The sequence below is a fragment of the Hibiscus syriacus genome, unplaced genomic scaffold (genome assembly GCF_006381635.1).
Source record: "Hibiscus syriacus cultivar Baekdansim isolate YM2019G1 unplaced genomic scaffold, ASM638163v2 tig00113722_pilon, whole genome shotgun sequence".
In the NCBI taxonomy this organism is placed as follows: Eukaryota; Viridiplantae; Streptophyta; class Magnoliopsida; order Malvales; family Malvaceae; genus Hibiscus; species Hibiscus syriacus.
In genome coordinates, this window is record NW_024063469.1 from 111,289 (window position 1) to 137,050 (window position 25,762).

The 25,762-nt window shown below is 36.5% G+C and overlaps 4 protein-coding genes across 5 annotated transcripts; 2 read left to right on the forward strand and 2 right to left on the reverse strand.

The window, feature by feature from the left end:
• The first annotated feature begins 6,016 nt into the window (after positions 1 to 6,016).
• Positions 6,017 to 8,797, forward strand: LOC120187002 (ATP-dependent Clp protease proteolytic subunit-related protein 2, chloroplastic-like). The gene is made up of 9 exons (XM_039190800.1): positions 6,017 to 6,173; positions 6,271 to 6,314; positions 6,413 to 6,485; positions 6,955 to 7,075; positions 7,337 to 7,474; positions 7,576 to 7,692; positions 8,038 to 8,106; positions 8,196 to 8,291; positions 8,522 to 8,797. Exons 1-9 carry the CDS (start codon positions 6,130 to 6,132, stop codon positions 8,642 to 8,644), a joined length of 825 nt encoding a protein of 274 aa, XP_039046731.1. The 5' UTR covers positions 6,017 to 6,129; the 3' UTR covers positions 8,645 to 8,797.
• A 1,056-nt stretch (positions 8,798 to 9,853) lies between these two features.
• Positions 9,854 to 10,773, forward strand: LOC120187049 (AT-hook motif nuclear-localized protein 24-like). Its single transcript, XM_039190840.1, has one exon. The coding sequence runs from the start codon at positions 9,875 to 9,877 to the stop codon at positions 10,760 to 10,762; it is 888 nt and encodes a 295-aa protein (XP_039046771.1). The 5' UTR covers positions 9,854 to 9,874; the 3' UTR covers positions 10,763 to 10,773.
• Positions 10,774 to 11,952: 1,179 nt separating this feature from the next.
• Positions 11,953 to 19,693, reverse strand: LOC120187072 (kinesin-like protein KIN-UA). 2 transcript variants are annotated; one of them, XM_039190868.1, is made up of 19 exons: positions 19,291 to 19,693; positions 18,530 to 18,630; positions 17,939 to 18,061; positions 17,388 to 17,573; positions 17,002 to 17,223; positions 16,739 to 16,895; positions 16,484 to 16,633; positions 16,173 to 16,261; positions 15,820 to 16,023; positions 15,174 to 15,272; positions 14,852 to 14,986; positions 14,619 to 14,750; positions 14,100 to 14,235; positions 13,924 to 14,016; positions 13,258 to 13,383; positions 13,019 to 13,144; positions 12,663 to 12,806; positions 12,386 to 12,514; positions 11,953 to 12,298 (listed from the first exon to the last, which is right to left on the reverse strand). In XM_039190868.1, the coding sequence occupies exons 1-19, from the start codon at positions 19,514 to 19,516 to the stop codon at positions 12,138 to 12,140; spliced, it is 2,739 nt and encodes a 912-aa protein (XP_039046799.1). In that variant the 5' UTR covers positions 19,517 to 19,693; the 3' UTR covers positions 11,953 to 12,137. The 2 variants fall into 2 exon arrangements, with proteins under 2 accessions (XP_039046799.1, XP_039046800.1); XM_039190869.1 differs by lacking the exon at positions 11,953 to 12,298 and having other exon boundaries at positions 12,436 to 12,545.
• Positions 19,694 to 22,615: 2,922 nt separating this feature from the next.
• On the reverse strand, positions 22,616 to 24,058 carry LOC120187074 (zinc finger A20 and AN1 domain-containing stress-associated protein 1-like). Its single transcript, XM_039190871.1, has 2 exons — positions 23,882 to 24,058; positions 22,616 to 23,259 (listed from the first exon to the last, which is right to left on the reverse strand). Exon 2 carries the CDS (start codon positions 23,252 to 23,254, stop codon positions 22,739 to 22,741), a length of 516 nt encoding a protein of 171 aa, XP_039046802.1. The 5' UTR covers positions 23,255 to 23,259; positions 23,882 to 24,058; the 3' UTR covers positions 22,616 to 22,738.
• Between the last annotated feature and the right edge of the window lie 1,704 nt (positions 24,059 to 25,762).

Here is a 25,762-nt window from a genome sequence, read left to right on the forward strand (position 1 = left end):
TTTACTAAGTATTATTTATTTAAATTTACAGGAACATTGGAACATCGTGTTACACCATGGACTGAAAAAAAGATAACGAAACGTGTTGTGAAGTCAACGTCATGGAGAGTTGAACCATGTTCAAACACTTTGTTTGAAGTACTGGATAATAACTTAAATGGGCTTGTCGATCTAAATGCAAGGACGTGTAGTTGTATGAAATGACAAACATCTGGTTATCCGTGTGGCCATGTTATAAAAGTTGCTCTTCATCTAAACCAAGATGATTCAAGCACATACGCTATGGATTGCTACACTACAGAAGTATATCGACAGACTTATGCCAAGATTGTCTACCCTATTCCACATCCTTCTGAGTGGGACATTCCAGATGACTTACAAACAGTTTTGCCACCAGCCATGGACAGAAGGCTACCTGGCCGACCAAAAAGTCATGATCGTATACCGTCTAAGGGTGAAGAGAAGAAGAGATCGACATGTAGTCGGTGCAAGGAAAATGGTCATACAAGGTTGACATGTGGATCACCAGTGCCATCACAATCATCTTTTCCTCTACCAAAATATGGATCATTATCAAAATCCAAAGATCATATGGTGTCAAGAAAAAGGCAATCAAAATCGCAATCATCTTTTAACATTTTCAGTTAGGCATGTATTAGTAACTTGAGTTTGAAAATTGCTATGATATGTTCAGTTGTTATCACTTATTAGGCAATCATTTGACTATCGCAACGCAGAAATGACGTTCGCAATCATCTTAATGTCTATCGCAACGCGGAAATTACTATCGCAATGCGAAATGAAAATCGCAACGAGATAATCGCAATGCGAAATGAAAATCGCAACGAGAGAATCGTAACGCGAAATGAAAATCGCAACGAGGGAATCGCAAAGCGAAATGAAAATCGCAACGCGAATTTAGTTTCGCGTTGCGATTTTTATTTCGCATTGCGATTCTCTAGTTGCGATTTTCATTTCGCATTGCGATTATCTCGTTGCGATTTTCATTTCGCATTGCGATAGTAATTTTTGCCTTCAACATAATGCAGATTGAAATCAACAAAATCAACCATTACATTTCAATCAATTAAACAAGGACAAATAAGAATTATGTTAACATCAATTAAACAAATCAACTTTTACAAATCACATTTTACAAATCAATTAAACAATCAAAAAATAAGCAATAATTCTTATTTCCTCATCTACTATTGAATCAACTTTTGCAGCCATACATCATTTTCACGCATCTCACTTCTGAGATTAACCTGCATAAACCAAACATTTGCTCAAACAACACTTTCTACACATCTAAAACCTACAAACAACAAATTATTGAATTCTAGGTACTTAACCAAACATTTTCAAACCACAAGCCTATAAACATACCAATTGTTTATGGACATTTTTATAACGCGGATGCAGGTAGGTAGCGTCTCGTATATATCGATCTAGCCATATAATGCCGAAACCACAAGCCTACTGCAGCTCTATCTCTATCGGTGGGAGGTAGATACTTTATACTTCCTGTGATCAAACGGCCCAACGCCAAGCATACGAGAGGACCACAATCCCCTCTGGGTCCTTTCGTTTGTTGTGGTGTAGTCTCGTCTCTGCTAACTGTAATATTGAGCTTCTTTGGCTTCTTGTTTCCAGAACGAGTCCAATAATTTATCACATCCAAGAATTTAGCCAAATGAGAGCTCCATACCTTAATAATATCTCTTAAATCAGCCAATGATATGTAATTTATCATGCTTTCATATACTATTGCCTTAAGGGATGGGATCTGAAGCTCGACGAGAAGCCAATGTTTACGTTCCAAAACAGGGATAAACACCTGCAATCATAAGTAATAATTCATTATTTGCGCACTTATTTATGAATACATTTAAACTCAATCTACAATAAACACTAACCTTATCGACCTCCCACCATGTAGGATAAAGTTTAGCTTGTCCATTTCCCAACTCAAATGATTCATCTCGTTGATTCTTCAAGTGAACGACGTTAAAAGACGTCGGCATAATTGTATATCGTGTATTTCTTTTATTTTCCTTAAGTTTCCTAATTATTAGAAGACGTGACACCCACGCATCGATATGTTGTTTTACAAAAAAAGACATATATTAGTAACTTACATAAATTTAAAAAAAAATCAAATTAAAATATAAGAAAAATATAAGACTTACCCCTCCATCGAAATTGCCATTGTCTTCGACCCCTAATAATACGCCCCACCAAGACCGATCAAGCAACAAATAGATATCATCGTTGAGCTTGCATATGTCAGTGAAACACCCCTGGCTCCGCTCATGTAGATAAAATTCAACTGCGGTCTTAGCCCAAAGGGTGTTATCCAGAATTGTGTCCGGTAGTTGTTTCCTCTCCACTTCAGATACCGGTATGGTACTGGCCGGTAACTCATACGAGAGCCAACTTGAATCCATCATGTTCGGCACGTCAGAGGGTTTATCAAGAATCCTACATATGACGCCATGTGAATCGGGCTCTTGAATGGTGGGAGAGACCTCTTCAACAATGACAGTGGCCTCTTGAACGGTGGGAGGGGACTCTCGAGGAATGATAGGGGCCTCTTCAACGATAGGAGTGGACTCTTGAGGGATGACAGGCGAGTCGGGCTTCTTCTTGCGGTGTCTTCGCACTATTGGGGTGTACGGAGACTTAATAGGACGTGCACGCCATCTGATGCGTGAAATCTGTCGTGCAAGAAAAACCCGACGTAAAGCATCCACCTTATCGGTCCGCTAAATAATTAAACACAAATATCAGTAAATAAACAGACATGATATTTAAACAGTGAAAACAAAGACAAATGTATTTCAAACTTTCAACCAAAAGACAAAACAAAGACAAATACTAACTTCACAGTGTTAAAGAATACACAGTTTAGCAGAATTGGCTGCAACCGAATAAATTTACTTCAACCAAAAGACAAAACAAAAAGACAAATACTAACTTCGTAGTGTTAATAAACAGTTTAGCAGTATTGGCAGCAACCGAATAAATTTACTAAGCAATCTAAGTGAAATGGTTAATTTAAGTGAAATTACGAGTAAATTTATCATCAAGTTAAATATGGAAAATATTAAACTTACCTCGTTGCGTAGAGTATGAACCTCATTCTGCAACGATACTACCATCTCACGTAGAGCAGCAACCTCACCACGTAAAGTAGACACCTCCATATGCCATGCACCATCGTTATCACGTAGAGTACCGATCTCCTCACGCAAGGCATTGACCTCATCACGTAACTCCCTTGACTCATCCCGTGGAGGTGGAGGTGGAGAACAGGGAGATAGAAGTCGTGGCATCTTTGCCGGTCGCCTATCATGAGGTGATGGTGGAGAAGAGGCTCGATGATGTGACGGGATAGGTGATGGCTCTCGTTGTAGAGGTGTATAGTCGGGTCAATCAGGTGATGGCTCTGGGTGAGGTGATGGCTCTCGAAGTGGAGGAAGTGGAGGCTGCTCATCATTCGTGCCATCAAGAAAACGCTGACTAGCTTGCCACCAATCAGTGGCAAGCTCAGCCTCCGTGGGTGTCAGTCTCATTAATGGAATGTTGGCCTCCTAAAAATATAAAAACTCAAACAAAGTTAAACGTCTACTATTAATAACTTGTTTATATATGATAGTATTTGTGTTAACTTACATTATTTATTGTCGCATATGGTATTAAGTCTTCCCAATCCAACAGACGTTTCCTCTTCCAGGAAAGAGCCCTAGGAATATCATTTGAGGTTTTTAATGCATATATCCGCATGCTGGGGAAAGCCTCGAATATCCAAATCTACAAACAATATAATAACAAACATTAGTAATTGTTAAATAATTAATTATAATTTTGAAAACATTATATAGAAATTCTTACCTTAAAGGCCCAAACAAAGCCTGGCAAAGTGTATTTCGACCCATCGCCCCGCAAACTTTTGCGGTCATCAAAGGCATACGACAACTTAGTCCAGGTAGCTTTCCATATATACGAACCCCACGGAAACAGATTCCATGCATTTATGTCCTCTACCAATAATATTAGCTCCTGAGGAATAGGTTGTCTGGCCTCTCTGCCTAAAAAGCCGGCATACAAAAGTAGTAGAAGGCATACTCGGACAACATCGACGTCATTCATCCGAGTAAAACCATCTTTCTTATTAAACAATTTCTTCATGTCGTCGACGTGTAAGTTCGGCTTCTCTATTGACTCATCAGGAAAAACCCTGGATAACCATGATGGGAGGGTGATATGACGAGTGTACCGGCCTACATCATCGTGTCCGAATCGTAGACCAGTGATTAAACAGAATTCCTTCCGCCCAAAACAAGTATACGCCGGTGGAAAATGAAATCATATCTCTTCCTCACCACGTTGTATACTGTCGGGTAGATCGCTAGTCATGGTCTGAAGCCACAAATGGGTCAAATTAGCATCTCCACCCGAATGCTGTACTCTCAGCCATGGCCCGAAGCATGTTTCCTCAAACAATTTTCTTTGTGCAGGTGAAAGCTTCGAAGCAATTGTAGTGGCTAGGCTAACTTTATTCCTTAATGTCAATGAAGCCGAAAAAAATTTCTACAAAAACAATAAACATACCAAGTTAGATATACCAAAAACTACACTGTGAAGATATACCAAAAACAATAAACATAAATAGTAGTTTATTCTTGAAACTAAAATTTGCAACACTGTTTTGTCTTTTGGTTGAAATGAAAATCGCAACGCGGAAATGACTATCGCAACGAGAGAATCGCAACGCGAAATGACTATCGCAATGAGAGAATCGCAACGCGAAATGAAAATCGCAACGAGAGAATCGCAACGCGAAATGAAAATCGCAATGCGATTTTGGTTTCGCGTTGCGATTCTCTCGTTGCGATAGTTATTTCCGCGTTGCGATTTTCATTCTCGAAACTATTCTTCTTCTGCATTACTTCAACCAAAAGACAAAACAAAGACAAATACTAACTTCACAGGCTAAACAGTTTAGCAGTATTGGCAGCAATCGAATGAATTTAATAAGAAATCTAAGTGAAATGGTTAATCTATTATTGAAATTACCAGTAAACTTATCATCAATTTCAATATGAAAAACCTAAAATAATGCAAAATTTTCAAAATAAAAATAATTAAAAAAACTAACCATCGGATGTTGATTTTCCATTTCTGAATGATTGTGAGGGATTTCTGACCGTGAATGGTTGTGAGGGATTTCGCCGGCGATGGGGACGGAAATCTTCGGAGATGGGGACGGATTTCGCCGTAGAGAGTGAGAGATAGAGATGGGACTGAGTGTTGTGATTTTAGGTTTGAGTTGCGATTACTGTGGACGGTTCAGTTTCCGATATATTAAGAAAAAATTCGTGTTTGGAATTTGAAAAAAAAATACGCGTTAATATGAATGGCGCTATGTAAATCGCATTGCGATAGTAAGATTCGCATTGCGATTTACGTATTCGCATTGCGATTTTCCTAATTCGCATTGCGATTTACTTAATCGCATTACGATTTACGTATTCGCATTGCGAATTATGAAAATCGCAACGCGAATACGTAAATCGCAATGCGAATTAGGAAAATTGCATTACGATAGTCAGTATCGCATTGCGATTTTCCAATTTCGCGTTGCGATTTACTTATTTATATTACGAATTGGGAAAATCGCAACGCGAAATTGGAAAATCGCATTGCGATAGTCATAATCGCGTTGCGAATCTGGAAACTGATTTGCGATAATAGAGATCGCGTTGCGAATTAGCGATCGTATTGCGATTTTGTTGGTCATTTTGGCAAATTCGAAAAAAATTGGTTAAAATCGTATATTATATGAGATTTTTGGTCACTGAGGTTATTTTCTCTTTAATAAATTATACTCATTTGATTTTTTTGAACTTCAATAAAACGACTCCGTTTGAGTTCGACAAAAAGAGGAATTTTATGTCCGTAAAGATTGATTTTTGCATCAAACCTAATTCAACCGGTAACGATTTGTTTGTTGATCTGTCGACAATAGTAACGGCTTCACCAGATCCTTGCTATATCATCCACGCCCTCTGTCTTCATCTTCCTAATAGAACTCTCTTTCGGATTCTTCAGACCCCCAAAACAATGGCAACTTCACTTAATACAAATCTTTATCAGCCCTCTCCCAGGTTCGATTTCTTTCACTGTATAACACATGTACGGTGTATGCCATACGTATGTATAAGACATGGGTATTTTGTATTTTTTTCGTTTTTTGTTTTGCAGTTGTAGGACTAAGCTTTACTCTGGTTTGAAGCTTCAATCTCCCTGTATGTTCGTCTTCCTCTATATAGTCTATTCATACATTTTTTTTGACATCTGCCCTAAATTTTGACCCCTTTCGTTGGTAAATGTTAATATTTTAAAGGTTTGTTTGCAACTGGGAGACCAAATTTAACTGCAGATTTCTATACCAGAGTTAATAAGAGTCTCCAATGCAGGTAACTAGTCTCTAGTTTTAATTTATTGTCTTTATTGATTGTGTTTAGGGTTTGTAATGGGAGATTTTGCGTTGTTCTTGTTTATTTTGATCGTGGCACTCTCTAGGGCAACTTTGCAGTTCACAAATTCGAAATTTGGGTTTTACAATGTGCTTCTTGCAAGTGAAAATCACGTTTAACTTCTTGAATATTGTTTTTCGTCCCAAGAAAAAGAGGAAGTGCATCTTTTTAATGTTTATGTTCGATTCAAAGGTTGATTCTTTAAGGTTTCGTAGCATGTTTGACGGTTCTTATCTCTTATGCCTGCCTTATTCTGATTTTTGTTGCATTCTAGTTGCTTATATTCTTTCATGGAAACAAGGAGCTTTATCTGATGAAGTCTCAAATATATGATACATGGAACCTCTAAATTCAAGTTTTGAATTAGTTCTTCCAATATACCGATGATTGTGCATTTCTTTGTCCGCAGAACACGAAACTATAAAGCAACAAGGGCACAAGTTGGGATGATGCCTATAGGAACTCCAAAAGTTCCATATAGAGTTCCGGGTGAAGGAACTTGGCAATGGGTTGATTTATGGAATGCCCTGGTGAGTAGACATAGCTCATTGTACATTATAAGATTGAAGAACATAGTTATAAACTTAACAGATTGCAGCATGCATGCTGTTCAGGGTCTTGTTATGTTGGAGATGATTCCCATGAAACCTTTCTTTTACCGTTCTTTGAGAAGTGGTTTGACAACTGTTTCAGCATCTCCTAGATTTTCATTGCTGCCCTGAATCTTTTTCAAACAAGCTTTAAATTCTAACATGCTACTTCTAGAGGCTAATGACATACTTTGAATGCAGTACCGAGAGCGAGTTATCTTCATCGGACAACATATAGATGAGGAATTTAGCAACCAGATATTGGCAACGATGCTATACCTTGATAGTATTGATGATAATAAAAGGCTCTATTTTTACATTAATGGTCCTGGTGGAGATGTAACTTCCCTTTTTAAATCCTTTGTTGGTGTATATATTTCTATATCTAGTTTTTTTTTTAACTCTGGTCACTATTTGATATACACTGGCTTTATTTACAGCTTACTCCAAGCTTGGCCATCTATGATACCATGCAAAGCTTGAAGAGCCCCGTCGGCACCCACTGTGTAGGCTATGCCTATAATCTAGCAGGCTTCCTTCTTGCAGCTGGGGAAAAGGTATCTCTTCCTTCTATATCTATAAAGCCTGCGGTGTTAAATTTTGCGAGTGAAGATTGTAAACTGTTACGGCATGAGGCATGAAGTAGTCCCGTAAATAGCTGTGCTGACTACATAGTGATTCTTAAATTTTATTCTATGTTGGTCTGGAGGTGATGAAAATAACCGAAAAAACTGTCTTCTGTCCTAATTCAGTTTTTATAACATGTGATAGGTGCATCATTGTTGTTCTCTAGCCTATTACGAAATTAAGAAATTTTCTTTAACGCCTTATGTGATGCATCTGTTATTTGAATTTGAAATCGGAAAAATGATATAGTTTTTTCTTGTTTTCTATATGTGAAGGGTAATCGCTTTGCAATGCCTCTTTCAAGAATTGCACTACAGTCTCCAGCTGGTGCTGCTCGTGGTCAGGTATGACTGCCAGCTACCTTCTTGTGAATTACGTTGAACTTTTTCATTGTTATCATTTTGATTACCGTAAAATTATCTAATGTCGGCAGGCTGATGATATCCGCAATGAAGCAAATGAGCTTCTCAGAATCAGAGATTACCTTTACAATGAGCTAGCTAAGAACACAGGCCAGCCTGTTGAGAAGGTGATGTTAACAGCTCAAGCTCAGAAGTTCACTATAATAATGTTTTTATTTTGTTGGATTCATTTATGTGTAGCAAGCGCTTCCCTTTTCGGCCCGAGACACAAACATTGACATCATCTCTCTCATTCGAGCTTTCGTTCGCTTTCTCTGCCGAAAGTTCATTCGTTTTTCTTTTAACTTTGATTGTTTTACCCGTTGAAATTGAACTAACAACGATTGTACACATGCAGATCAACACGGATTTGAGTAGGATGAAACGCTTCAACGCTCAAGAAGCTCTTGAATATGGGCTTATTGATCGTATAGTCAGACCGCCTCGTATCAAAGCCGATGCACCTCGTAAGGAGGCATGAACAGGCCTCGGTTAGTGTTCTTTATTATTTCCCCATCAAATAGGCTGATAGCGGTAATTATGTTTCGTATGTTTATTTATAACTTTATGTGCACACTTCCACACATTGCTATTCGATTTACGGTTTTGCATTAAAAAGGTGTTTTATATGAATGCTTTCAAGTTTTCGAAAGAGCTAACCTTATGAATACAAGCTCTATTCCATTATTTTACTTTGTAAATTTAAATTCGACTCGATTTCGAGATCCAAATTAAAAATTAAATTGAGCCAAATAACCATACATGTTGAAATGGTTTAGTTTGTTGTGTCGGTTATGGTACAATAAGCATGAGTCACTTCATGCAATCGATGAATGAGTAATGAAGCAAGTTCACACTAGATAATTCAACATCAAGGCTCCTAATTAAACTTATTAATTAATTAATTTTAGGATCAACAATGAACATGGCATGGACCACATGTGAAAGCAACATTAATTAATTAATTCAACATGGCATGGACCGCGTGTAAAATGGTAAAGACATGAGAAAAGCCACCGGAAAATCGATAAGATTTATCACAATATCTTCGTTTAAATCAACATTTATCTTATGAAAATAATTAAAAGATTCCAATTTCGATCATATCATCTTTCTAACCTTATAAACAAGATTAAGTGAAAATTTGTCGAACATGTGTATTGTGAGAATTTTGTTGCATTCATTTGCTTAGGAAAGAAACACGCTCATAGTGCTTTGAGCTTTGGCTTGTGATCAAGTATTCATTGGTTAATGCTTGAAGAGAGAATAACATTAGATAATTGGACAAGAAAATACTTGCAATTAGCGTTAGGCTGAATTAGAGTTAAAATATTATTTATATCAAAATTAATTTGATAAATTTCACTTTAAACGTGATTATATAAAAATAAGATCAACTTAATTTAACTAGAGTTGTTTTACTATTTAACATTGGGAAAGAACCAAGGGAGAAGTGGGGACCTCTCACCGCCCACCAAACACAATCCTTCGCAGCTCCAATATATGTAACCCTAAAGCCATACAGCAACATTCATTCAACCAAAACCAAACCTCCCATCCTCTCTTTAATTTCTCCATGGCATCCCAAACTCTTATGTGAAAAAAACATGTTGGGATTCAGCTCAAAACTTTAGGACCAAGTGAATCCGAGGTTTTGGGCTTGGTTTAGGGATAACCAGAAAGCAAAGGAAGAATAAGAAGTGGAAAAAACATGGATCCAGTGTCATCACATGGTTTTTCTGTCCCACCTGCATTTCATATAAGAGATTTCGATCTACACCATCAACAGATTCAGCTGCGAGAAAATCAGTACCATCACCAAACTTCAGAAGATGAACAACAAAGCGGAAGCAGCTGTGGCCTTAAGAAACGGGATCGAGACGATGTTAACAACAATGGTAACGAAGGCAAAGAGCTTAGTCTTCATGGCTATGGTGGTCCTGATGGTGGTGAAGGAGAGATGAACCGAAGACAACGAGGTAGACCTTCTGGATCCAAGAACAAGCCTAAACCACCCATCATCATCTCACCCGACACTGCCAACGCTTTACGCACTCATGTCATGGAAATAGGGGACGGTTGCGACGTCGTCCAGAGCGTCGCCACTTTCGCCAGGAGACGCCAGAGAGGAGTATGCATAATGAGTGGAACCGGGACCGTCATGAATGTAACCCTTAGACAATCAGCTTCGGCAGGTACTGCGGTTGTCAACTTACACGGTCGATTCGAGATAACATCATTGGTGGGATCATTCTTGCCCCCACCCGCACCGCCGGTTGCTACGGGGATGACCGTATATTTGGCTGGTGGAGAAGGCCAAGTGGTGGGTGGCAGTGTTGTTGGGGCACTCATTTGTTCAGGTCCGGTTGTGATCATGGCAGCTTCTTTTAGTAACGTAGCGTACGAGCGGCTTCCGCTGGTAGAAGAAGAAGAAGAAGAATGGCAGTTTCCAATAGGATCGCAGCAGCAGCAGCAGCAACAAATATTGGCGGAGTCAAATGCAAATGCGCCTCTTTTTAATGGATTACCACCTAATCTTCTCAACTCTATTCAATTATCAAGTGAGGCCTTTTGGACTACTGGTCGCCCTCCATTCTAGCTAACAGTTTTCAGCACTCAAATGATACGATTGTTGGTTAATTTCTTTTCAACTTCAGCTATAACAATCAGGTGCACAACCTTAATTTGTAGCTAGGAAATCTGGGTTTGTTGAGCAACGTTTCAGGTTTTGTTTACTGCTTCAAGAATAGCTTAGGTTACTTGCAGTACTTGTTTTCACTTATATTTTTATTGTTGCAGCTCCATCAAACTCTCATAATACTTCCCCATTATCAATGTCATTTTGTTGTGTGATTTTACCCTTCATTACTTGTTCATACACACACACACACCCAGTTATACACAAGCTACTCTCCTTCAGATAAAGGAGGGTTCTTTCTTCAGTTATACACTAGCTGGTATCTTTCCTCTTCTTAACATTGCTACTTTCTGATGATGATCACAATTCATACCTTGGAAGACAGTTGGAGATAAGTACAAATTTAGTGCATTTCACTATTTTGTAATGTGTTATGTAAAGAAGCAGACAAGGTCAAAGGGTCAAAACCTGTGCCAAACTATTTACCAGAAGTGGTATCAAAGGAATGTATATTACCCTAATATACGATCTGGAAATTGGATTTGTTACTAAGTGTAGTATTTATGTGTTTTTATATAATTCAGTACATAAATCTATCATTTTTTTATGCGGTGTTTATAATTTTCTTATTAATCATTTCGGTAATTGAGAGAGAAATAATGAGAGTGGACGAGAAAAATATTAGGGGGCTGGTATTACGCGTGCATTGTTCTGAACAAGATCCTTTTCGAGGCAATACCACGAAACACTTGCATTCAAAGGATCTTCTTAGTTCATTCTTATCTCTCTCTTTTTGTACTCAAGATCGGGAGGCTGTTTAAAGCTTCAATTACCCAAAATCCCCTTCAGATTCTGTGTCTCCTTTTCCCCCTATTACCCAAAGCTTATCCATTCCCTTCTGCTTCTGTCATTTCTTACACTTCCTTCTGCTTTCCTTTTTATTGATCAACTAGTACTTCGACAGTTACCACTGTGTGCTTACTCTAGGTAAATTAATATATTTAATAAAAGAGGAAAAAGATGAACAAACTGGCATTAACAGTGGGGACATTTGTGTTTGATTATAACAAACAAAAATTACAAAATCAATCAACTTGTTTATACACGAACCACTGGATCTTACTTACCCTCCTTTACATTCCATAAATACAAATAATTCTTTACTATATTTAGCAAACTACACAAGACAGGCAGTCTCATATGAATAAATTATATGATATTACAAGACACAGTTTGATTAATAAATCAGAGGTTCCCTCTCTAATCAACAAAGCCAAGAACATTCTATATTTCATGGCAAAACTTAAGCATGTGTGATCTGTTTTCCAGAACTGTATTAATAGTCTATCTGTAGCTGCCTCATTTCAGCTATGAAGGTGGGGCTAGAAGTAAGGCTTCGATGTGCTAGAGTTCTTATGTCTTCCCGTGGACAGTCTTGCGAGATGCGGATCAATTCCCACAAGGCACCTTCGTTTATCATGTCTTTAGCATTCACTTCTGTGATGTAGTATTGAATTGGAGCCTCATTAGAGAGGTTTCTAAAGAGAGATGTCTCAAAATTTTCAAAGGAAAAAAGAGACGAACCATGTTGTGCTAAGTGGCAGAGTGCAAGCTCAACATGACGTCGGATTGGCGAGGCGTCACTGTTAGAATGCTGTACAATCCATGGAAGAGCACGATCCTCAATCAGAAGAGATCTTCCAGATTTATTCCCTGTACCATTTCAGAACCAAATTACCCCACCTTGAAGACAAAGAAATCATAAATATGTTTTGAATATGCGCCAAACAACAAGGTAAAAAATGTTACTTGACAAGTTGTGGAATCAAAAGAATCGAAGCCATCCTCCAAGAAAATGTACCTTGAGTTGATGCTCTCGACTCACATTTAGCGAAGTTTGCAATTCCACGAGCAACTTGAGCAAGAACATCTGGATGTCCACATTTGACAATTCCTAGCAAAGCCTTAAGACCACCTTCACCACTTAGCTTAGTCTGCAGCTTATCTGCAGAACATAATGGAATACTCGAATGAAGAGGCAAAACTACAGATCAACTTAACATTCAAGAAAGTTATTGATCGAACAACTCGTTCAATTAAGCCCTACACCAGTGTTAAGTTCTTTAATATGAACATATCATTTAGTCTCCTTAAAAAATGACAAATGCATAGAAAATAAGAATGACACAGATAAACACAGGAGGTAAAGAAATTTACCATTGCCACAAAGATTCGCGAGCGCCCCAGCAACCATTCTAAGTGTTTGAGGATCCTTAGCATTAGTTGCTGTCATTGATAATAAGCTAATGCCCCCTTGAGACATTATAAGTTCCTGGTTCGTTTCTGAGAAAATAAACAAGAGAAATATATGTAAAAGGAAGAGAAGACTTTAAAAGTGGCACCGTAATACATTTATAGCAGTATAAAAAAAATGAACCAGAAGCGCAAAAATTTACCATTCATTGCAAGATTGGCAAGTGCACCAGCGGCAACTCTGCGTATGGTTTCATCCTCGGAGCTTCCAAGAAGCGTCAGTAAGGTCTTTAGACCTCCAGCTTCTACAATCTTCTCCTGGTTTGTTTCTGAACAATAGAGGTGGAGTTTGCAGTGTCATTGACAGATATAAGAAACAGAACTATCAAAGTTATTATTAACCAGACACAAGAAATGGAGGAAACAGAAAATACATCCATGTCAAAATCCACAGTTAAGTAGAATTGACAATTTCAGTCTTACCAAAATTGCTTCAACAAAATTCGAAGGTATTAATATGGAACGGAAAATATGATAAAACCAAGAAAACATGCAACTACATAAAAATGGAAGTGCTATATCTTAATCATGTTGAATTAAGCCAATGAGTATTGGTGTAAGTGGTTGGGATTCAGGAATTTGAGCTTGTAAGGTTAAGTTCGAATCCTACCACCATCATTCTTGGTGAGTAATCAGTCAATTCCTATGTAAATAAATCCCAATTAGGTCTTAGGTATGCCCTGGCCTTGGAGTGGGGAGCTACCCCTGACCTAAACTTTTTTGTACCAAAAAAAAAATATGTTGAGTTTAGAGCAATGTCAGTGCCATGACAAAATGTAAAAGAGGAACAGATAGGCAGAAAAAAATACCCTCGGCAGCTAAATTTGCTACCACTTTCACAGCATGAATCCGCACATCTGCATCTTCTGCTTCAAGCAATGACAAGATCTTTTGCAATCCCACTGTAAGATAAAGAAATGAGACTAGCTATAAATACATTATTATTTTTTATGGTTTATAATATAACTCCGGGAATTACTACTACCTTGTTCGAAGAGTCTTGCTACAGAGGCCTTCTCACCATTTCCTGAATCCTTTAGCTGAGGTCTAACTTGAGAAAAGAGAGAATCTAGACCACCCGTGTCATTCCCAGCCCCACCTCTGTCAAGTCTTCTTCTAGTCTATAACAAAATGAGAATCTGGTTAAAAATTATAAAGCAAAATTAAAGCTATTGTCACTCTGGCTGCGAATGGATGAGTGTCCTTAAATGTTAAAAGACTCGCCTTCAATCAGACAACTTTCAATTCTTTAAATCGGGTCGTTTTAATGCCATTTATTTCAATTACAGGCGAATACTATATATGCAGTTTAATTACAAGGAAACAGACAAGGTTGAAATTTTTAACATTCACCATATATATTTCGTCATGAGAGGGATGATTAATTAGCAAATGAAGGGGCAGAAAAATAAAGCAAAAGAAGTTTGGAAGTATTGCATCACAGGATTAGTAACAATAAGTGGATGGACTACGTGAAACTTTGTATTTTGCATTGATAATATACCTTGTCAGATTCAAAACTTAGGTGCAATAACTGACTTTGCAGAATTGATATTTCCCCTTCAAGTTTCTTCTTTTGAGATACCTCACCTTCCAGCATCTTTCGCAGCTTCAAGATCTCAGAATTTCCTGATGCCTATAAGTTAGAAGTATGACAGCATGAGAAATCAGTCTATATGCCGAACAAGTAGAAGAAAAGCAGTGCTACAGAAATAATATAGAGAACACAATATTTACCTCCGACATTTTCAATTGAGCTAGTTGACTTTTAAGGTTATTGACCTCGTCTTCAGCTGCTTTCCTTAGTGAAGTTTCTTTGCTAAGTAACTTGTTTAGTTCAGCAACTTCCTCTGCAGTGTGTACCATTTGCTCCTATGTCAGATAGAAAGTGACATATATGATAAAGGTTAAAGTTTAGCAATAAGTGACAGAAAACTAGAGAAGTAACAAAAGGAATGCAGAAAAAGACGAACAATATGGCCACTTAACTAAATTAAATTGTATGAGTAAATCAATATCATGTAATACGAGATACTCCTTCACAATATTATAATCTCACCTGTCTTTCACTTCCCTGATTTTGTTGATTCATCATCCATTTCTCTTCAAGCTTCTTTATTGACTCCATATAGTCCTTCTGATACTTCAATCTTTCCTTCTGCAAGAAACGAAGAAAAAGAATACCACTTTCAGTATGCATTCAAGTATATATTAGAGAAACTCTAAGCACTGGACAAAAAAACACGACCTATTTCCACAAAGTTCAATGATTAGCACTCAGCAGCAGGCAATTGCTCACTCAGTTCCACCCACTCAAACCCCCTTTTTATTTCTGTTCATACCACCCCATCCTTATACTGAAATTTAGAAGTATATGGCGATTAAAGCACCCTTTCCCAAATCATTAATAAGATCATATGTTACACGATACATCATGTTATTTGAAACCATGTAGAAATTTCTACTATACTTACCACCTTCTTTCAGGTATAAAGCTGGCAAAGTTATGACAGTGATAAGCTTTATAGCATTACACATTAGCACAGCAGCCACCAATTTCAAGCTAAATTTAGAATGCCTACAAACTAAAAGAGAAATTCGGGGGGGGGGGGGGGGAAATCCTCTTCGCCCCACCTGTACACAAACTTTAAACAACTATGTGCACATACGAACCAACAAATACTAAAACCAGGAAAAAACCTTACCTCCATTGCATCGGCATAGTTTCTTTCAGCCTCAGAAATTCGGTTTTGCACATCTGTTGTTATTCTGCCAATCTCAGCTTCAAATTCTTTCTCCTTCCTCTCATGCTCCATAATCAAGTTGTCTAATTGTATGTCTAGCCTTCGAGCCAAACTTTTATAATCAAATTCTTCCTTGAGTTTCAACATATTCTCCACTTTCATAGCCTAGAAAAGGCAAAGAAAGTGCTTATGTTGTTGAGCAATCAAACGAAATTATAAATAAACAGTGGAATTTAGTACATGACAATCCCTCCCAACTAATTCAGAGATGATTCTTAAAATCATAAAATGAAGGAAGTTGTTTTGTAACCAACCCTCTGTCCAAACATTATAGTACTAGCTGTTTCTCCACGATGACGTGGAGATGGACCGATAGTTATAACCAATGATGTTCTTGCTGTGCCTGTTAAAGAAACAAAAAAGTCAGCAGACCAATTTGCGGTATGGAAGATGCTGGTCTTACATAGTGCAAATGGGATTTAAGAAGCTACAGACAAGATTTTATAATTTAGCAGACAAAATCTAAGTTACAACATTCATGTTTACAGCTACATGTACGTTAGTGAGATACATAGAATAATAGCCAAGTAATTAATAATACATAAGAATAAAGCAATTGACTTACCTCCAAATGAGTCTCGAAGTAACCTAGTAAGCTTTGAATCACGAACAGGAACATGAGCGCTATTCTCTGCAAGTGCATTTATGCACTTCCCTAATGCGCTAAGAGAAAGATTGATAGATTTGGCTTCCTCACGTGTATGGCCTTCAATCCCTGAAATGTAATAGAAAAGAAACAATGCTTTTCACAAGTAAAAAGGAGGAAAGTAGGATTGCAGTTAAACAAAGGGAGGAAGCTTTATGCTTCCGGTTTCATTACCCGACTTATCAATTCTCTCTGAACCAGCAAGATCTACAACAACTAACTTGCCCTTTCGAACAAGTGGAGGTCTAAGAGACTTAGACATGCTAGTGTTGTTACTGTTTTCACTTGAATGCGCAGATTCTCTTCCTTTGACAGACCTCTTGACATGCACCTAAAACAGAAAGTGATTAATTAATGGCGTGATAAGATAAATGAAGATCAATCATGGTCACCAACAAATAAGTTAGCATAAGAATAACTTGATTAAATTAATTCACCATCAAAAGAGCATGACTTCGAGAAGATTCAGTGTTTAATTTCGTGTTCGCAGCATGGCGGTGAGCTTCTCCTAATCGTAATAACTCCAAGAAACTCTGTTGATCTCTTATTTCTACTACGGTAGCCCCAGGTAGTGAAACATCTCCAGATTTATGGTCCTCAATGATGGAAATGTTGTCCTTGGTAGGATCAAGAAGATCCTGTAAGCTCTCCATGTAGAGCTTCACAAATTGTCAATGAACAAAACTATCAGGAACGTTGAAACATTTGTAAATTTGGAGATAATGATAAGAATATTCTAAATAAGCTTAGACCAGTTAACTCAATTAATGAAAACTATGACAATATCAGAAATCAAACACTAAGATCTGCAGTAATACGCAACCTGCAAATAGGAGACTGAAACAGTATCCCTTTCTGGTGAAACTTCTGCTAAAATATCCTCCATAGCTCGGACCATTATCCCACGATTAGCTGTATCTTCCTCCCCAAGTCGTCCAAGAGTATATGTTTTGCCAGTACCAGTCTGACCATAAGCCATGATTGTTCCATTGTAACCATTCAAAACTCCCTATATACAAAAATACACAGATATTGTTATAAAATGAACAAAGCATCCAAAAAATAAAAGGAAAAGAGATCCTTTATAACAAGCTATCGCCAAGCACAACAAGTATTTAAAGCAGAGCAAAACAATTGATAAACTAGGAAAAGGACAACACAAAACACGATGATAGGCGGAAACTACTTTCAGACTGTAGCAGGCAGGAAAGAGGATGGTCATGAAAATAATTCTCATCCAACATAATAAAAATCCAAATATTTTGCTAGATGAAATATTTGAATTCACCACGTCTGCTGTTGCAAGGAAGAATAACTAAATGCAAGTAAATTTCTAACAAATTCTTGTAGAAGTAGAATCCCATGTACTTAAACCTCCACAACTGGCTTTGCAACAACTTCATACACACGCTTTTGTGAAGCGAACTCTGTGAGCACTTCATCGAACTCATAGGTGTCTGTGTCCCAGTTGTTTTTCCGAAGCTTTAACCTTTTAAGCTGGAAAAAAGAAAGAAATTTTGAAGCATTCGATAGAACTTCATCAAACTCTAGTAATAAACACCTGCAGAAACTCCATGGGAGCAAAATTCAATGACTTTAAAAGATAGTCAGCTACATGCACAAGCACACGCACATTCAACTTCTCTTTTGCTAATGTGGTTAGAAACTAAATCCTTCTTGACTAACTGAAATGAAGTGATTATGTTATTCAACCCTTAATACTTTTCTCCATTTTAATTTGAATAACTTGATTTTAGGCTGATGCATCCCTCATGGTGTCAACCCATACAAGATAAAATGAACATGCCATTCTCTTAACTTTTCCTCAATCGGGCTACTTCAAGATCAAACAGAGAGAGAAATAGGTTCTTGTTTTTTTTGAAGTTAAGCTAGCTGGCCCCTCCCAATGTTTAATCCTAGTTTCGTTGACCCTGCACATCAAACTGTTAAATAGAAACAAAATACCTCTTGTTGAAGTTCTACACAATCAGCAAAATCAGCATCTGCCACCGACTCTTCTGCATTACGTGGACGCAATCTCACAGCCACTCTAACTCTTCCAGGAACTGAAGAGAGACATAAAGGCTTCAAATTAACAAATAATATACACAGTACAAGCATAGGAGTTGCATGCTGATCATACTTTCCTAGAAAAACTCAATACTAGATAAGTTACAATTATCGCTCTAAACCTTGTTCTTCTTGAAGACTGAATTTACAAAGAATCTTACACCAGCATTATTAACACTAACAATCAGAAAAAAAGAAGCATATTTTGAAAGTGAATATCAAGACAGCCGCGCTAATTCCTGCTAGTTTGAGAGGCTACTTATTTTGGGCCTCAACCAGTGCCCATTGCCCAGCTTCACCCCAACAGTATACGGTTTACCAGTCTGATGTGGAGCATTTTCAGATTGCATAACGAACAAAATTGCTTTAACTGGAAACAACTTAAGAAATCCTCTTCTACCACTTTTCAGAGCTAAGATAATAACACATATAATTATAACCTTCCAAAATAGACGCAGAATGCTACTTACAAAGAGCAAATTACACAATTTATGTTATAATCATCGACAATAGATAAAAGCTACTCATCAAGCTTACGTGAAAATTCAGACATCCGACACCCCAAAAACATGAGGGAAATCAACGAGAAACGACGTTTACAAGAAAACTAAGAAGAATGTATCATCGAAGATCTCAAACAAAATCTCAAAACTAACCTCCAGCGTCATCTTTGGCAGCTCCACCTCCAAGTGAGCCGGGGCTACTCTTCCTTGAACCAGAAGAAGAACCGACCAAAGAAGAAGACTTAATTTTCACTGCAGGCTTTGATGGGTCGGAATTCAATGAGAATGGCCTATCCGTTGATGCTGTTGACGTTGTCGTCGTTCCTTTGAGAGAGTTCCTATGAGTCCCATTCCTATAAATGCCACCACCACTGGCCATTTCTTCATAAACAAAAAACCAGTATCAAAAACAACGACAAGATCCAACCTTTAAGGCGCCCACTTCTTCCCTCCCGAACTCCTTGATTCTTTGCTTATCCTTTGATTGGTTGCAAAGAAAAATGCAGTGAAAACGGAGGGGGAAACTTTTGGAGCGTTTAAAAGCAGAAAAGAGAGTAAAAGCATTCCCTTACGAATGTACCCTTTGGAAACATAAAGACGTTACGTTGGTTACTTGTACGTGCGGCTCGTGACGGTGTTTAGATTGTGCCTGTAGTGGAATAGTGCGAGAATTCTTAAATTACTGTCCTGCCCCTCAGATCCAAACGGTCCAACTGTTTATTTCGATGGGCCATTTGTCATTAGGATTTTATATGGCAAGATCGTGCATTTGATTGAATTTAATTTAATTTTTATTCCCTTTCTAAAGTTTGGAAAACTTTGTCATTATGAGTCATTTCGAAATGTGGAGACATAAAGGAAAGGAGATTACTTTTGTATAAGATAAAAGCAAATAATAATGCTACCAAGAAGTATTTAAATTAACCTTCAAATTTGAAAGCGGGATGCGGAATATCTTTTATTAAAATTTATATTAAATTGTAATCACTCGAAATTATTAAAAAAAATCTAACAAATCTAAAAGATTATTTACTCTATAATTATTTATTCATACAGATTTTAGTTATAAATACGATTAAATTTTTATTTAAATGAGTGTGTACTTATGTTTTGTTGATTAATGGCAATGGATGATGGCTCCCACCCAATAGCCCCATCTTGTTTTGAAAGAGGGCAAAATTGAAGCTAAAGTTTGCTTAGGTATTGGGTGATCCCTGGCCCACTAGAGGGTAAAGAAGAAGAAAAAGAGTTAACTAATTAGAGGTGTGTTGGAGGTTGAATTGGGGACAGAGGTAGACGGAAGATGTGAAGCCAAAATCAGGTTTCAATTGGAAGTGCGGAGTTGGGCAAGGTCGGAGGTTCCATCAATGCCTCTATTCAATGTGTTTTTCAAGTTACTTGTGATTTCAGCACCTCAACTTGCTCTTCACCTTGTGGTTGGAATTTACAAAACCACCCCCAGGCATAAAAACCTTGTTAACTTATACAATTATAATTATTTAAAAGATATGAGAGTTGTTATATTTCTTTCATCAATAACTTGGTTGTAGAGTAAGCGGGATCCCCTATCGATCACAGACCCAAATTTTCCTATCAACAAAGTTTTTTTCAAATTAACAAATAATACACACAGTACAGGCATAGGAGTTGCATGCTGATCATTTAAATTATATCTTAAACTAATTTTTGGTATTTAAAGAATTCTTCATTAAAAATATGTTTTAAATATTTCTAGCGTTACACTTTTAGGTGTTTGAATCGTAACGGCCGTTAAAATTAACTATTATCTGACACGTGTTACGCATATAAAATTTGGGAGGGGAGATTTAAAAAAAGACACTTTAATGTGCCTAAATTATACCTCAAATTGACTTTCGGTACCTACAAAATTATTCGTTAAAAATAAGTGTCTAATATTTTCTCATTAATTTTAGCTGTCTATCGTTATACATTTTTTTTATTTTTTAATAATTAAAATACTATTTTTAAAAATTCAAACCCTCTCCCGTCAGTCATTCTCCCTCCATCCTCACCTTTGACGACGACGAAGGGTAGCCACTGTCTGAATTTTGTAAGGAACAGAGTGAAGAGCTTAATGGTGACGATCGTGTAAAGCACAATCAATTGTAACTGCCAGAATCAATGCAAAACAAAGAAAAAAAATTAGAAAATCATCGACCTTTCGTGGCATTTTTCATGACGGTCGACACAATTTCATGATGGGTGAGGGACTGTATTTTGGTCGTGGCAGTGAGATTGTTCTGATGGTGTCAACGATGACGGCCACAGATTGACTATGACTGAAAATTGTAGGATTCTTTTGGTTTTTTCAAATTATAATATCAAATATTTTTTTATATATATACATCACACGTGTTTGACAACGGTCAAATTTAACAGCCGTTACAGTTGGTGCACCTAAAAGTGTAACATTAGAAACATTAGGTGTCTATTTTTAACAAAAAAAAATCTTTAAGTTCCATTTGGCGCGACTTTCTAAAAACACTTTTAGGTAAACTAACCGTAAAAGTTAAGATTTCTTGCTTTTTTTTCAGTTTTAACTTTGCGTTTGGAAACAAATTATAATTTTGCTCTTACTAATACATGTGTTCTACTCAATTATGTATTTACATTTTATTTTTATAATTTAATACTAACAAGCGTTTAAATTATTATTTCATAATAATTGTATGTCCACATATTAAAAAATATTGATAATATATTTCTTCTTAATAAAATATTTCATATATAAAAATATTATTAATGAGTTATCTTAATATATATATATATATATTATAGTTTAAATTGATATATTTTATATATCATAGCATTAATAAGTGTAAATATAATTTAAATGTTATATTTTCAATTTACAACATAATATCTATAATATACATTTTATCTTTTCAAACTCACTTTTTTAACAATAATTTTAAACAATTCAATTTTAAACAATACTTTTAAAAGTTCGTTTCTGCGATATTTTTAAAACCACTTTTCAAAAACTGCACTAATCTGGAGGACCAAAAGCAAATTTGAGGGATAATTAAGTGCATTAAGCCTATTTTCATTAGTGGTGTTACGGAGCATTTTGTGATCATGGTGGATCTTCCTGTAACAAAAGTTGAATACTATATGAATAAAAGGTTAATGATTTTTTGATCATGGTGGATCTTAGAATTAATTTACTTGATGATGAGATTAATAATAATCATGTAATCAAACGAAAAGAATAACAAGGATATAAAGAAAATTCCAATGGTCTCCAGACCTTATACGAGACAACGTTAGTGCAATGCACAACAGAACTGAATTAATCAAATTTGATTAACTTTAATTAATAAAATTTCCAATAATTCAAATTGATTAATGATTTTTGCAGGAAAAAAAATTCAGAATTCGATTAATTCTGTGTTAGATAATTATGTATTAACCGAACCATGGATATGATGAGAAGATAAAGGCAGAAACATTTGAATTAAAACTGAAAACTAAACATTCATTGATAAACTGTTTCCTAATGTGGATTCAAACAGTGTCAGCAACATCAAAACGATTTTTCCAAATCCATTCAAGAACCACAAAATCTCCCACACTTGATTCAAAACCTCCCCACCTTGTCGGCTTTGATGATCGGATTCGCCTTCGCAATCGCCTCATGTCCAACACCTTTGAAATCAAACGAGCACTCGTGTTTCTCCGGGTACCGATGCTCGCCGCAGAATGTACTTTCACACCTGCACTTAAATCCGGTCAATCCAACTTTCTTTCTGCAGACAGAGCACCTGTTCGCCGACTTCGGCTCTGTAGGTTTTTCATCGGCGAAAACTGTAGCAGGTTGTTGCTCGACCACGGCCGAAGATGAACCCGCACGAGACACCTCAAGAACATGCGTCAACGTCTCCGCAGCCTCATCTTCCTTGTTCGTTTTGACTCGGAGGGACTTCTCCATGGCAACTTTCACCTGCGCAGCTTGCTCCTCCCCGGCACGGAGGTCCCGATAACACTTGGAACAAAGGTTCATATTCGCCGCCGTGCCGAAAAACCCGCAACCGTTTGCGCAAAGCTTTGGCTCGGATGGCGGAAAGCTAGTTCCTTCATTCTGTTCAGAACCCATGGTTTCTTTTCTACAATCAAAGATGAGAAAATCCTCAGGGTTTTGTACAAGATCTCTTTTGATTATTGATTTTCACGATAAGATTAGATGCGATCAAAGTGGGATTACCCTAAACCAACCTCGAATCAAAATATATAAATTCTGATAATCTTTCGAATCCTAAAACAACTGTATTTTTAATTTAGATATTAACGAATATACCCCTCCACCTATATGTTTCCTATAGCTATGCCTATACCGACCTATGAAGGGTATTATTGTACATGTGAACAACTTGCGTAATCTCATCAAACGCTTGCCCGACAAGAAAAGAAAGGGAATTGGAAGTTTAAATAATAAAAGGTAGAAGTCAAACAAATCCCCGGGACTGTTGTTTAAGTGGTAAAAAAATATAGGGTAATTTTGTCTTTCAAACGCCCGTTTTAACCCAGACTCCACCAGTAATCGGGATGGTTCCAGAAGAATCCGGTAAAATCCTAAAACGAAAATGGGTCAAATAACCGGAATAAATCGAACGGTCACCAATAGTTGTGGGTCAAATAATAATAATAAATGGAAAATTTCCAAACATTTATTCAATCGGTGAACATGTAAATCGGAAAAATAAGATATGTAAAACATACGTACCTCGTTAATTTGATGATCGGAGTATAAAACAAGTGAGGAAATCCGACAGAACTTGTCAATAAAAAGAGAAAAAGGAATTTGAGAAATAATTTACAGAATTTTTCTCGGCGGAAACTAACAGCGATACAAACAAACGAGAGGACAGAATACGCAACTGAAGGCTAAAAACCAAACCGAAAACGGAGACGTTTGGTTTGGTTTCCAAGCTTTAAAGTAAATTGAGTTTGGTTTTGTTTCTACGGCACCCACGGTTTTTATGTCGGCTTCGCAAGGGTACACGGTATTTTGACAGGGTCGAGAATCCGATGTTCTGGTGACGTCAAAGTTCCATCATCGGACGGTTAGTGTTTTTTTAATCAATAACCCTTTTCATTATTTGGAAAATAACCTCAAATGGCTCACGTTATGCAAAAGTCGAAATCAAACCTCAAGATCTGTTCTTTCATACAGATAGAACTAGGGATATGCATTTGATTCGAATCCGATGGGTTCTGATTTGATTTGATCGGGTCGAATCGAGTTGCATTTTTTTAATTAGGTTCGGGTCGGTTAGGTTTAGAGTTTTTTTAAATGTGATGCTCTGGTTGGGTCGGGTTCGAGTTTAGAGTGAAAAATATTCGACCCGACTTGAAAAAATATAATTTTATCTTATATATTTAGAAATAATTACAATAATACCCCTCCATATATATTATTTTTTTCAATTAAGTCATTATTTTTATTAAATAAAAATATTTTTTATTGAATAAAAATATTTTTTATTATTATTTTGGGTCGGGTCAGATCGGGTCGAATTTTTAAGTTATATATCGAGTCGGTTAATCTTGTTTTGGTCTGGTCGGATTAGATCTCAGGTGAAAGATTTTTTGTTCTCGAGGTAAATTGATAAAAAATCCGACCCAACCCAACTAATGTGAATCCCTAGATAAAACTCGCGTTCTGGAAAAACTACATGATCAATTTTAAGAATAATTTTTTTTATAATATTGTTTGGAGATTAGTTTTTTAATAAAATAATAAAAAGGGTTATTCTAATTAAAAAAAGCCCGGTTAGTGGTGTGGGACCACATCTTTATGCGGAAGGCTGTTTAGTCTTTTTTATTTTTAAAATTTAACTATTACCATTGTCAAGTATAATGATATGATATTTTAAAGGGTAAACTAATATTTAATAAAATTATATTTAATATTTAGTTTTTTTTTTAGTACTCCATTGTAAGAACTTAACGGACAGGCTCACATGACATAGTTTCAATGGACATACAACCAATTCAAATAGTTTTAGGACTATCGAATAGTGAACCATGGAGATAGGAGGATGAAGAAAATGAAGAGTTCATTGTCGATTTAGGGAGATTGAGGCATTTCTCGGTGAAACGAATGTTAGACTCGCGTTCAAAGGGTTGAAAAGGTGTGTGCTGGAAAGTTTAAGAACGATCGACGCCTTTAGACGCGATGGTCGGTGAATTCGTCCGTTAAGTTTTTGACGCAAAAGTTCTAAAATGAAACAAAAATTAAACATTAGATATGATTTTAGAAAAATAAAAGTTTAGATATTAAAACAAACAAAAACTGATAGTTTGGGCATTAAATATATAATTTATCCCCATTTTAAAATAACAAAACAGATTCCATTTTAAAAAATTAAAGATTTTGATTTAGATAGATGTATATATAGAATGGAATTTCAATATATATATATATATATATATATATATACATTGTTAATCAATTAATAAAATTTATTTTATAATCATCTCATACTATTAATTTTTTTATTAAAACAATTTTATAATGGATTTGAATTTAATAATTAAATTTAAAATTTAGAAATAAAGTAGAATGGCTAAAATTTAAACGTGGGAAGAATATAAGGTTAGG